This window comes from Acanthochromis polyacanthus, chromosome 17 (assembly GCF_021347895.1).
Source record: "Acanthochromis polyacanthus isolate Apoly-LR-REF ecotype Palm Island chromosome 17, KAUST_Apoly_ChrSc, whole genome shotgun sequence".
Taxonomy (NCBI): Eukaryota; Metazoa; Chordata; class Actinopteri; family Pomacentridae; genus Acanthochromis; species Acanthochromis polyacanthus.
The window spans coordinates 32,571,509-32,585,003 of record NC_067129.1 but is presented as its reverse complement, the minus strand read 5'-3'; the positions used below and the strand labels follow the sequence as shown (position 1 = coordinate 32,585,003).

Genomic DNA, 13,495 nt, shown 5'->3' with positions numbered 1-13,495 from the left:
ATTGATTACCCTAACACCTGCAAATCAGGTTCATATTTAAAAATAAATCTGATGCACTTTTTTAAAGTTTATAGAACGAAATAACCACAAAATGACTTTATTAAGTCTTCCCACCTTCCTGAAAAGGGAAAATCTGATGATGTGTTTCACCTAACATCTCTAAAAAGAACCAGACACACCTGAATCACAGACGGGGATGGAAGGCATTTCTTGTTTTACTTGCTCAGTTAAGAGCTCAGGCCTGCAGACAAACAAAAAAAACAGATTAATCCAATGTTTACGAATCCCTGAATAAATCCCTACATTAAAATGCAGCTAATAAAAAGAGCCATATGCACCTGATGTGATCTTTATCACACTAAAACACAAAAATCATGCAGAGTACTTCCTTTACGTGCTCTCACCTTTTGATAACAAACTGGATCTGACTGCTAACAGCCAGGATCTTGCGTAGCTTGGCGGCTCCGAAGCAGTTTGGCCTTCGGAGGGAGATTCCCTCCGGCAGCCCGGTGACGCACAGATCCTCTGGATACATCTGGAACTTGGAGTATGGCACCTTGGCTGGTTCGGGAAGGCCCAGAGCCTCAGCTGAGTAAAAGGAGAAGGCAAAAGAAGCACAGAAACGATGATTCCACTTGAGAATTTGGTCCTTATGTAATCAGTTTGGTCTCATTTTTATGAGTAATAATAACACTCATCGAATCACTACATAGGAGTTAGACCAGCAATAGCCAAAAAAACTTCCAAGGGTGTCAAACGTACGACCTGTGGGCCATAACCAACCCACCAGAGGGTCCAATCCGGCCTAATGACTTTGCAAAGTGTAAAAAAGCAAACAGTGAGTAAACCTACTTAATGTAAAATGTTGCTACATTCTGAAGAGTAAAGTTCTGTGAAAATGAATCCTTACTGTGGAGATATTTAAAGATATTGGTGCAACATGATGTCAGTCCGGTTTGGTGGAACCACTGAAACAATATTTTATCTATTTTTATGCATAAATTTAATACACTTACAAGGCAGGAGGACAACTTAATCTTCTTCCTTAATAGTGTGAGCTCAGGATTACTACTTAGATGTGGAAATGAATGTAGATTTAATATAATTTCTAGAGCTTGACAAGTAATTCTGATCAAAAAGCAAAATTCTACATTGTTCAGTGATTGAATGTTTTGTGTCTTTGTACATACTCTGTGTGTTGTAATTTGTAAATGACAAACTGAAGCATTTCACTTTTTTCTTCAGAAATTTTAGGTTGTTCATAATGTTTTACAAAAAGACAGTTCATTAAATGCAAACATTTTCAGAATGGACTTTTTTTAGATTAAAACAAAGAGAAAAATGAAATATTTAAAAGTTATTATACTGTGATTTTACTGGACTGAATGTGACTCCTGAACTAAAATGCCTTTGACACCCCCGCACTAAATCTATCATAAACATCCATCCCAGTTTACAGACTGATTTCCAGGACCTACGACACTTTTCCAGTATAATGCGTGACTATTACCAACATTCAGGATGTACTCACTTTCACATTTAACTGCAAATATAAATAATCTGGTGGTAGCTTGTTTCAAACAGATCCATGGACACCTTTTTAGGGCTGTCGGTGTTACTTTTTAGTCAGGTTTTTTATTTCTTACTTTTCTCAGAACTAATGTTATTTATTGATTTTGGTATTTATTTATCTACTGACACATTTCAGTCTACGTAAAGTTTATTATGTCATTTAAAAAAAATATTCTGTTTATGTTATTGTGTTTTATTTATTTTCTATCTTAATAATAGTTTTTATTTTATGTTAGTTATTTATCTAGCTTATTTTATTTCATTGTATCTCAACTTGGTGTTTCCTCATTTCATGCGTTATGAAGGAGTCTTTTACTGATAACTGGACTGTGGGGGTGGAAATGTTTGTACTGTTTTATTGCATCTGTTTTTATCTTTGTAAAGCATTCTGTGGTGCATTTTTGTTTGTATGCAGAGTGCTGTATAAATAAAGTCTGACTGAATGATCTGATTGAACTTTGCCAATACAAATTATGTCCAGTTTTGAATAATATTAACATACTGTCTATATTTTTGCTCAGGCACCACGTTTTACTGGCAGTTTTCATTCCCAGGCCGTTATTACTGTCATTTTGTCAAAGCTGGAAGCACCTGAGATTCGCACGAGGCATTCCTTAGCAGTAGAGACGCCTGCATCAGCATTTGATGTGCGGATATTTATTATTAGGACTTTTTAGAAATTGAGAAAAACCCATTAGAAAGTTGAAGAGGTGCAGAAGGAGTCACAGAATTTTGACGTTTGTGTTCAGTTTAGTTTAGTTTCATAAGATAAAATTTTATTAATGCAAAAGTAAATTCTTCGGCCAGATATTGCTCAGAGAAAAAGTGCAGCAACATGAGAAATTACTATCAGTTGTTAATTATGTAAATATTAGATTATTTGCAAATAATGCTGTTGGGAACCAAAACTGCTTGTTGTAGGCTGGAGAAAGATCCTGGTTTGGGATAAAATACACATTTTTCTCAACATTAACCAGACGGTAGAAGGAGAGCATCTTGTGAGACACCAGCAGAGAAACATTGCACTACTGGCTCTTGGTGTCTATTTCTGAGGTTCCTGGGTTTTTATAGGTTTACTGCACGCTGAAAAATGACTCTTAAGATACCCTGTGTGTTCAGAAGTGATGCCAAGGGACCCCGATAGTCGAACTTATTGATCAGCTGCCTCCTTCATCCTCACAAGAGGAGCTACAGAAACCAAACCACAGCAGGAAGTACAGTAAGGCCTGTATCCTGACTCAAAGCTTCACAAAGCTCAGTGGTAATCCTCTGAATGCAACAGCAAATTATTGTATTAGTTCTACCTGTACAGTAACATCTCTGCTTAAACTCCTCTGATGACACATTGAGATTCGTGTCCTTTAATTTGAACAGATTAATTCTGTTAAATTATTAAACAACTTAAACCAGGGGTGTCAAACACGCGGCCCGTCAGAGGATCCAGTCTGCCCGGGGGGCGAGAAGACATTAACTGCAGATTGTAAATTTGTACAACTATAAATTTAAAATAATTTCTAGACCATGACAAGTTGTTTAGATCATAAAGTAAAATACGATATGGCTCATTGATGAGTTGTCATTTTGTGTCTCATTTTTGTAATATTTTGTCTTGTTTTTGTCTGACGTTTGTTGTCTGTCTCATGTTTTTGTCGTTTTGTTTCTCCTTTTGTCATTGTTTCCTTTTTGTGTCATGTGCTTTTTGTCTCATTTTTGTCATTTTGTGTTTTGCTGTATTCATGGTTTTGTGTATTGTTTTTGTAGTTTTGTGTTTTATTGTCTCACTTGTGTTGTCTGCTTTTTGTCGTATTTTTAGCTTTTGTAATTTTTTCTCGTCTGTGTGATTTTTCGTCTCGCTTGTGTCGTTAGTCCATTATTTTTGTTGCTTTGTAACTTTTTTGTCTAATTTCTTGTCTCTTTTTTTGTTTCGTGTCGTTTGTCTCATTTTGTTTCTCGTTTTTGTCATTTTGTTATATATTTTGTTGTATTTTGTCTTTTTTTATCTGACTTTCATCATTTTGATCCTAAAGTAACATACTTTGTCATTCAGTTCCAGAAACCTGTGACTGAATGTTTTCTGTCTTTGTGGACACACTGTAAACTGTAAAATGCAATCTGTAAATGAACTGAGGCGTAATAGTGTTTAAACTGAACTTGTTTTCTTCAGAAATTTCCAGTTTCTCATGATGTTTTGTAAAAAGATAATTCCTTAAATGTCAATATTTTCAGAACATACCTTTTTGCTCAACTGGAGCTGTGGTTATTTATTATTACACTTATCATTTTACTGGTCCGGCCTACCTGAGATCAAATTGGGCTGAATGCGGCCCCTAAACTAAAATGAATTTGACACCTCTGACTGAAACAGCAATATTAATCTGTCTGTAAAAGCTTACATTTCATATTACACTACACCAGTTTGGGGTGCGTAGACGTGGAGGAGATTAAAGTCTTACTGCAGAAATGAATGCATAACTTGCTGGCCTCCTGTGAACGAGGATAAAGCTGCGGCTCTACAGGTAGCTTACCGTACTTAATGCTGAAGAGGCTCTCCACTTGTCTCCGCAGCTGAAGAATCATTTCACCGATGTCCTCCACCAGACTCCCCGCTGAACGAGCCGAGCAAATGAAAAATGAAAGAGAGTTATTGCACGAGGTCGGTGGGGTCAGACTGCCGAACATTACGGCTTCTCTGCTCGCCGACTTTATTTTGACAGATTCCAGCCGCCCTGCGCTGACCCGGTAATGACAAACTGACTGTGTCATTACCAGGTCAGTGCAGGGCGGGGTGTATTAATCACCAGCGAACATAACAACTAGATGTCGGAGAGCAGAGTGCAAAAATGGAGCTAAACAAGAAAGTTTAAATATTTCTGAAAGTGGGTAAGCCGGGTCAGAGTCGGCAGCTGTTGTGTGTTATTCTGACGGGGCTGTATGCCGTCACACAGAGATAGAAGAGGCCAAAAGCTCTGCATGCAGCGCAACATACGGCATGAGTGAGTCCAGCCTACCTTCAGAGGATCTTCTGATGCTCTGGGAGGCCGCACTGGGCGACAGAGCTTCAGCTGCAAGAAAGAAAAAAACATGAGAGAGGAGAACAGCAAGACGCATCAGCTTTGAAACATTTCTGCACCTGTGAAGATATTACTCAGGTGTGTGGTAACCAATAACGTAATAACCGCCAATAACATAATCATTTTGGCCATTTTAAATGTAATAAAGCCAAAAACATAACAACCTGCCAATAATGTCATAAAGTTTTTGAGCCAACAAAGTAATACCATTTTGCCAATCATGTAATAAGTTATTACGTTACTGACCTAGCATTTAAAAAATCCTTAGAAAATGTTATAACTGCAGCCAATAATGTAACAACACATAAATAGGCCTGCATTTCTTTTCTGAAATACACTGCCTGTCCAAACAAAAAGTCACCACCTGGACTGCAAATAGGTAAGAGCCTTCCATTGGATAATTACTGAAAACGTTTCAGCTACAACAACTTCTTTAACCCGAGCTGATGCAGTGAGGAGCTTCTCATTTCTTAAACAACCATGTTAGAAGACATATCCTGTGGGCATGGAAAGGATGTTAATCTGTCTCAGAAGGGTCAAATTACTGGCATCAAGCAAAGAAAACAACTAAGGAGATTTCTGAAACTACTAAAATCAGGTTAAGAACTGTCCAACGCTTACTAAAACCTGAAAGGATAGTGGTGAACCATCATCTTTGAGGAACAAATGTGGTCGGAACAAACCCTTAGATGATTGTAGGAAATCAACAGTAGAACTCACGGCTATGCTTAAAAGTGAAAGTAAGAACATTTCCACACGTACAAAGCAAAGGGAACTTAAGGGATTGGGACTAAACAGTCGTAGCTCTAAGAAAACCACTGATCGGTGAGGCTAATCAGAAACAAAAGGCTTCGTTTGTGAGGTAGTATAAAGATTGGATTCTGGAGCAATGGAAGAAGGTCATGTGGTCTGATGAGTCCAAATTTACCCTGTTCCAAAGTGATGGGGGCATCAGGGTAAGAAGAGAGGCAATGAAGTGATGAAGTGATGCCTTCATCATGGCTAGTGCCTACCAGCCTGTGGGGGTTAGGGCTATGATCTGGGGTTGGTCAGGTTCAGCAACGTTATGTTCCCAAAGAATAAGGTCAGCTGATACCTGAATATACTGAATGACCAGGTCGTTACATCAGTGGCGCTTTTCTTCCTGATGGCATGAACATGTTCCAAGATGATGATACCAGCATTCATGGGGTTCACATTGAGAATGAGTGGTTCAAGGAACATGAGATGGATCAACCCCCACAGAGCCCAGACCTCAGCCTCACTGTGAATCTTTGGGATGTTCTGGAGAAGACTTTGTCCGACTCTCCTATCATCAATATCAGATCTTGGTAGAAAATTAATGCAACTCTGGACAGAAATAAATGCTATGACATTGCAGAAGTGTATCGAAACGATGCCACTGCGAGTGTGCATCGTTCTCACAGCTAAAGGTGGTCCAACGAAAAACTAGAGTGAGACTTATTTTTTGGACGGGCAGCGTAGAAGAGAAATTCTTATAGAAACCTAGAACTAGACAGAAGATGACTGTTCCATTGTACTATGAAGCTCTACAAGGCTGCTGGAACAACAGTGTCTAAATTATAACACATAAAACAGTTATATGGCGAGGACAGCTGATGGGTGAAAGCCTGGATTTTTCTCAGTAATGTACAAAGTTAAGGACATGTACTGGAAGAAGTAATGTCAATTTTATGCTGATGATTTCCTCTTACTTCAATATGTACAAAATATTCTTTATTTTTTTTGAGTTAAGTACCATTATAGTGCCAGTCCAGTTATTTAAACACAGTTTTAGGTGAGGACTGAGTCTTTTATTCTTGAGAAATGTTTGAGTTTTTTTTTTTTTTACCAAAATGTTTTCCAAGAAAAAATGTGGTAAATTCATTTCATACTGACATAGAATTATGAATTTACATTGCCTGGAAAATCCAGACTGACTTTATTTATGTATTAATATAAATACAAATAAAGGCAGTCTGGCATTGTGATGGTACGAGACGATTTCAAAAAGGAGGGGCTAACGAATGCAGCTTGAACGAGAAAGAACCAATCAGCGTAACACGGATGTGACGCACAAACAAATCGACCTTGAAGTCCATGTAGTCCAAACAACAATGGCATGCAGCCGAGAAAGCATCGCAGTGAATGATTACTGCCGTTTTTGTCACAAAAATCTGAGAATACATGGGGTACTCTCAAGGTCAACACTTATTTTTGAAAAGGCTACGCAACAAAAGACTCCTTCCGAACGATTAGCGGTGTTAGGAATGACTTTGTTAATGTTTGTGTTTGGTTACGGGAGGTGCGCAGGTGTTTTATGGGTAATCCAGGCACTGAAGATGGTGCAGCATTAACTCCCGCCTCCCGTGCTATGATTGGTCGTACCAAACTGTCCCGGGAGGGAAACGCGATTCAATTCGCCCAGTGCCAAACTGATTCTCCTGTATCTCCTAACATGGAGATAGGAGATTACATGGAGATTCAGTTTGGATTTTCCAAGCTAGAATTTACATATCTAAGCAAATAAACAATATTCTAAATAACGATTTTGTAGAGGGCTACATGGAAAGTATCCTTGATGAATGAACATGACGACTATGCTGTCCACAAGACTTATTTTTGTTGAACGACCTGAACGAAAACTGCAAAAAAATCTTTTATTCCAAGGAAATTTTTAATACAAGGCCCTTCAACTAATAACCAATCAATAACGAAATAACTTATTACATTATTACATTTAAAATAACCAAATTTATTACATTATTGGCAGGAATTACATTACTGGTTACTACAAGGTGAAAAGGGCTGAAGACGTGATGCTTTACCGTTGCCGAGTTGCTTCTTTTTACAATGTTCAATGAAAGACGAGACGACGGTGTGGCATTCAGGTTTGGGGCACTAGTGTTGCAGTAATTATTACATTTGTGAAGCTTAAACTCTTTATCTAAAAGTGTCCCTCTACCCTGAGAGAACACAGGGAACGGACAAAACAAAATAAGAGGTGCACTATATGAGACGGCAATAATCCAAAGTCATTGCCTGTTGTCTTTTGGTGGAGACGTTGTGATCACACTGAATTACTGTTTAAGAAAAGGTGGTTCAAATTAATGACTGCAGGCAAACTGCTGTTGAATTGTAACAGTAGTGAAGTGGTTCTTCTGCTGTAACACACAAAAGCAGAGTGCAATTCAATTTGTATGTGCGTACATCTGGCGTATTGTGACTTTAAGCCACGCTGCCTGAGTCTTTTGCAACATAACCAAGAACGGAACATCACAAACCCGACAAAATCATTGTCTGTTTATTGTTTAGTATGGGAGGAAACTGCACGACCCTCTCATTACTTTGCTTGGAGACATTAAAGGTACAGTTTGAACTCGTTTTATTACATGTTGCATCTCTGCAAAAGATGATGTTCAACATTTAACAGACATTAAAATCTGCCCAGCTGAGTTGAAATAAACATGAACTGTTGAGAAAGTTGTCTACAAGACTACTTCTGGGTGCTGTTTATTTGACTGCAGCACTGGCGAAGAAGTTTACTGTACATTCAGCCACTAGTTTAAACTTATAATTGAGCTCTGAAGCCTCCTTATAGGTGACAAATACACTTGATGTTATTGTGTGCTTTAGTTGAATCATCTACAAACTTTTATCTTAGAAAGTTGGGCAGCCCAAACATGACACAATTCCTTTAAAAAAAATGTCCTAAAACAGGGGTGACAAACATGTGGCCCGCAGGTCAAAACCGGCCCGCCAGAGGGTCTAATCTGGCCCATGGGACAACTTTGTAAAGAGTAAAAATTACATAATAAATTTGTAAAACTAGAAATTTAAATTCATTTCTAGAAAAGTTGTTGTAGTCATAAAATAAAATACTAGATTGTTCATTGTTCTTTTGTCATTTTGTGTCTCATTTTTGTAATACTTTGTCATGTTTTTATCGTTGTTTCTCATTTTTGTCATTCTGTGTTTCCTTTTTGTCTCGCTTGTGTTTTTTGTCTTGTTTTTCTCATTTTGTGTTTCGCTTCATTCGTTGTTTTGTGTATCGTTTGTGTCGTTTTGTGTTTTTTGTCTCGCTTGTGTTGTCTACTTTTGTGTTGTTTTGTCCTTTCGTAATTTTTTGTCTCATTTGTACCATTTGTGTAGTTATTGCTCCTTTTGTCAGTTGTCCATTTCTTTGTTGCTTTGTAATTTTTTTGTCAAATATTTTTTCTCTGTTGTTTTGTTTCGTGTCGTTTGTCTGATTGTTGTCATTTCGTGTCTCGCTGTTGTAAGATTTTGTCTTGTTTTTGTTGTTTTCAGTCTTTTTTTGTCTGACTCTTGTCATTTTGATCATAACACGATAGCATTCATTTCCAGATATGTGTGACTAAATGTTTTGTGTCTTTGTAGACACTCTGTGATCTGTAAGTTGTAATGTGTAAATGATAAACTGAGGTATAATGTTGATGAAATTGCATTTATTTTTCTAGTCGTTCATGATGTTTTGTAGAAAGATACTTCATTAAATGTGAACATTTTCAAAATGTACGTTTTTGCACTAAAACAAAGAAAAAATTTGGAGTTGTGGCTATTTATAGGTTATGCTGTGATTTTACTGGGCCGGCCCATTTGACATCATATTGGGCTGGATGTGGCCCCTGTCCTAAAATGTATACAGATGGGTTATTCTGTTTTATTTGCAGAAAAAATGCAAAAAACATCAGCTTTCAAATGCTTTCCTATAGATCACTTACAAGAAATGTGACATTTGCTGCACTTACCTCCATTTTCTTTCCTTTAGTGGTCATTTGTGAAAGAAAAGAAAACTTAAACAAAGCACAAACAAATCAACAAAATAAAAACAAAACGCCTCCTGAAAGCAACGTTTTGCAAGATCGCTTTGAGTAGACTCTTCAATCTCTGTCGCACTTTCAAAATGTAAAAAAATGGCCTCATTTATATGATAATTTCATCTACGAAAAAAAAAGTCACTTTTGACATTTGGACAACCTGATTGACTGTGTGGGGTTTGAGCAGTATTAAGACGCAGGAACATGCATTTGTTGGTCTTAAAGGGTCATTTCAATAAAAATACAGATTAAAGCTGTCTGTTATCATCCCAATATAATGTTTGTGAGTAGATTCTTGAAAATCCTGCACTGCTGGCAGTTTTCATTGAAGCTATTTTCTGAATAACAATTTGAAAACTAGCGACAGTGCAGTAAATTTTCCAGAGCAACAGGGACTTTGCTAAAAGGACAAGCTGATATTGATTTATTTTCTTTAATGTAACATTTTAACACTTTCAGCAGCACAACCTGAGCATTTTACCTCCATTATATTGGGGTGGGACAGACATCTCAAAGACATATCTGCATGTATGTGGTTACAAATTTAAAAGAATCCATTTTTATACACTACTGTTCAAAAGTTTGGAGTCACCCAGACAATTTCATGTTTTACATGAAAACTCACACTTTTATTCATGTGCTAACATAACTGCACAAAGGTTTTCTAATCATCAATGAGCCTTTCAACACAATTAGCTAACACAATGTAGCATTAGAACACAGGAGTGATGGTTGCTGGAAATGTTCCTCTGTACCCCTATGGAGATATTCCATTAAAAATCAGCTGTTTCCAGCTAGAATATTCATTTACCACATTAACAATGTCTACACTGGATTTCCGATTCATTTAATACTATCTTTATTTAAAGAACTCCTTTTTTTTTTCAAAAATAAGGACATTTCTGAGCGATCCCAAACTTTTGAATGGTACTGTAGCAGCTGATGAGGCCGGTGCAGTTTAGAAAGAGAGAGTCGTCTACTCAAACGTTCTTGGTGACCTTATTCTATTTATCTAGGGTTTAATGGAGAGGAAGAGCAGAGGGGACGGATTTGGGAGCTCTGAGGAGCAGTTTATTCTCTAATACAATAACTAACTAGCTGTTTTGGGCAGTTGGACTACAGGACAACTCAAAATCTGCAAATGTGCACAATGCATCAGTCACTGAGGGCAAAAAGTTGTGGTTTAGGACTTAATGTGTCAAAACATCTGATGTATGGTGCCTTTCACAGATGAGAGTGGAGGGAAAGAGTCGACAGGAGGTGAGAGCTGGGGAGAGGGAGCTTTTCAGTTTGGGGGTTGTGGCTACTTAAGGGAGTGAAGGAGTTGGAGGTTAAATATCTGAGAAAAAAGTGGTTTCATACGTGCCGCGGCTTTTTTAGCTCCCTAAAAAATGGCCGGTGGAGTGTGAGGTGGCGGCCGAGTGACACTGAGGTGGGAGTCGGCAATCCGGGAGCTGCAGTGTGAGGAAACATAGCTGTGGGCTGATGGAGGTGGGGTTACCTGCGTGGTTTTCCATCGGGTGGTGGGTGGCCGAGGGGGCCGGAGCAGCAGCGGGGGCGGAGGGGGCGGAGGGTGAGGCCATGGCTGGACACGGTGCGGCGGCGGTGGGTTCGGCCACGGGCTCAGAGGGCTCCTCACTGCTCAGACCAGCATCTACAGGAGGGGGGCATTTGTTTGTTCTTAACAGGTATTGCTGTATTTCACAACAGCAAGTGCAGAAGTGTGCAGAAGTGTGGAGTACCACAGTACATCCAATAAACATATTACAAAAAAAGCTATAAGAATAGTACACACACTACAGGACAAAAGATTGAAAGCAAGATCAAATTTGGATAAAAAAAAGATTATATTTTCATGCTTCATAGACATGATTATTATATAAAGAGTCACTTCAAAGAATAGATTTGTTACTACAATTATCAGGTATTTGTATCTTGTTTCTTTCTGTGGTAGTTCTACAGCTCTGGACACAGTTGAGATTTCTTTAGATTTTTGTCGCAAACTCTCAAAAGCCAAAGATCTAAAGTGAATAATGCAAACCGTGATTTGTTTTTTACTTCTGCACTGAAGTTGTGACTTGTAAATCGTCTCGACTCTTTAACGAAGCCCTTCTTTTCTCTTGTTAACATTTATTCAGCAATCAGGTTGGAGGATTTCAACCAGTATAATCAGTCAGTTTGTCTCCACCCTTGAAGTCTCTAGAACTCTGAACTCCAATCAGTTTCTGTGCATTTCTGTCACATTTGTACTGACTGTGGACTCATTTTTCACTACAAAATAAAGTCCTGTGCCTCTATGGAAACAGAACAACCATGACTGGAAGAAGAGAGAAGCCAAAAATGTCTTCTGGGCAGTATGACACAGGTATGAACTTTGAATATGTCGAATTTGAGCACCTTCAGTTTTTATGCTTTGGATCTAAATTCAGGCATAAAAAACTCACATACAAAATTTCGATGAGACAAAATTCAAAGCTAGAAATTCTCCAGCCTTATGAAATTAAAAATGAGTCTAATTTGCTTCTATATCAGTTATAATGACATAAATAGTGAAAACAGAAATAATAAAGCTGAACTTCTTTGAAAAAGGACTAGAATCAACATGTTTAGTATATTTTTTCCAAGTGCCAACAGGTGTTACCAATTCTGGATAAAAATGGTGGTTCCATGTATTTTATTATTTAAATTTTTAATTTGGCTTCCACACTTCTAAACACTGCCCGCAGTTCAGCTAAAAAGTCTCTGAATATTTGTTATTTGACTGTTAGGTACAGTACAGTCGCTCAAAGTTTTACACTTGAGAAGACAAGCCCAGAATTTTTAGCTTTTCACAACATTTCGTTCAAACAAACTGTTTATTTTTATCAAGCATTTTTATATAATAATATAATAATAATAATAATACATTTTATTTGTAAAGTGCTACTTTAAAGATATAAAAACATAAAAACAAAACCAACGCATAAAATAAAAAATAATAAACTTTTCAGGGACACGATTCGTCCAGGGACTGTCGGAAAGTTAAAAATCCAGTGATTCTTTCTGTTACTACAGTTTGTGGCTTGGTGAAATGGTGTAGTTTTGGTGATTTTCATAAAAGATAACATGCCTTTTGAAACCTGCCAGTGGGTTTGTAAAAGCAGAACATAATGTTTGGAAATACTTAGAGGAAAGCGTTAATCTGAGCCAGTTCTTATCCACTACAGGAACTTAATCACTGTGATGTGGAGCTCCTAATAACCCGAACCTATAAACCCGGTGAGGCTCCTGCTTCTGAGCTCAGCTGCTTCTGGACTAAAGTATGTTCTCAGTAACACATTTTCTAGTTTCTGGCAGCAGCTGTAAGACAAGACAAGGGTCATTCCAGAAATGGAGGACACTTTGGGCTTCACATTTTTTTTGAAAAATAAACCTTCTCTCTTACAGTTTTCTGCTCCATATTGACCAGTAATAGGTAATAAACTATCAAAGCCTTGATTAACTCAGCCTACACATCAACGGTAGACTTTTTATTCCATGTTTTATTTGTTGTTTTCTAACCCTATTCTAATCACAGTAACAGGGTTGCTAATCCATGCTAATGCTAGCTTTTTCTCAGCAGTAGAAGCTAGACGTTTAGCTAGCTGTTACTGCTGACCAAGAGGACAAACTGACTGATGGAAAACAGCCAAGAAAAAAAGTCCAAAAAAAGTAAAAAGAATTTGTCTGATCCCGATAACATGAGGTAGAGTGAGACACTCAATCAAGGCTAACAATGTCCTGAAAATATGAAAATTAGAAGAGAGGACAGAGCTTTGTTTTACCCATTCTTTAAGAAAACATGTTTGGTGATGTTAATTCAATTCAATGTACTTTATTGTCCCACGTGGGGAAATTTATGTTGGACTCAAAAGCTGTGCCATCAAAGCCATCTCAACAACTACAAAATTCCAGTGTTTTATGTGATTCACTGTTTTCTTCTTCTTGTACCAGCTAAAAGGTTTATGCTAACAGGGTTGTTGTGGGACACATTCC

At 37.7% G+C, this 13,495-nt stretch overlaps 1 protein-coding gene across 1 annotated transcript in view; it reads right to left on the bottom strand.

The window, feature by feature from the left end:
• The window catches only part of gtf2ird1 (GTF2I repeat domain containing 1), a 52,130-nt gene that overhangs the window by 9,930 nt on the left and 28,705 nt on the right, over positions 1-13,495 (bottom strand). Inside the window, exons 14-18 of the mRNA XM_051937382.1 lie at positions 10,983-11,135; positions 4,581-4,634; positions 4,098-4,178; positions 405-588; positions 180-241 (exon numbers count right to left, since the gene is read on the bottom strand). Coding sequence (XP_051793342.1) covers positions 180-241; positions 405-588; positions 4,098-4,178; positions 4,581-4,634; positions 10,983-11,135 — 534 coding nt within the window. The remainder of the gene's footprint in view (positions 1-179; positions 242-404; positions 589-4,097; positions 4,179-4,580; positions 4,635-10,982; positions 11,136-13,495) is intronic.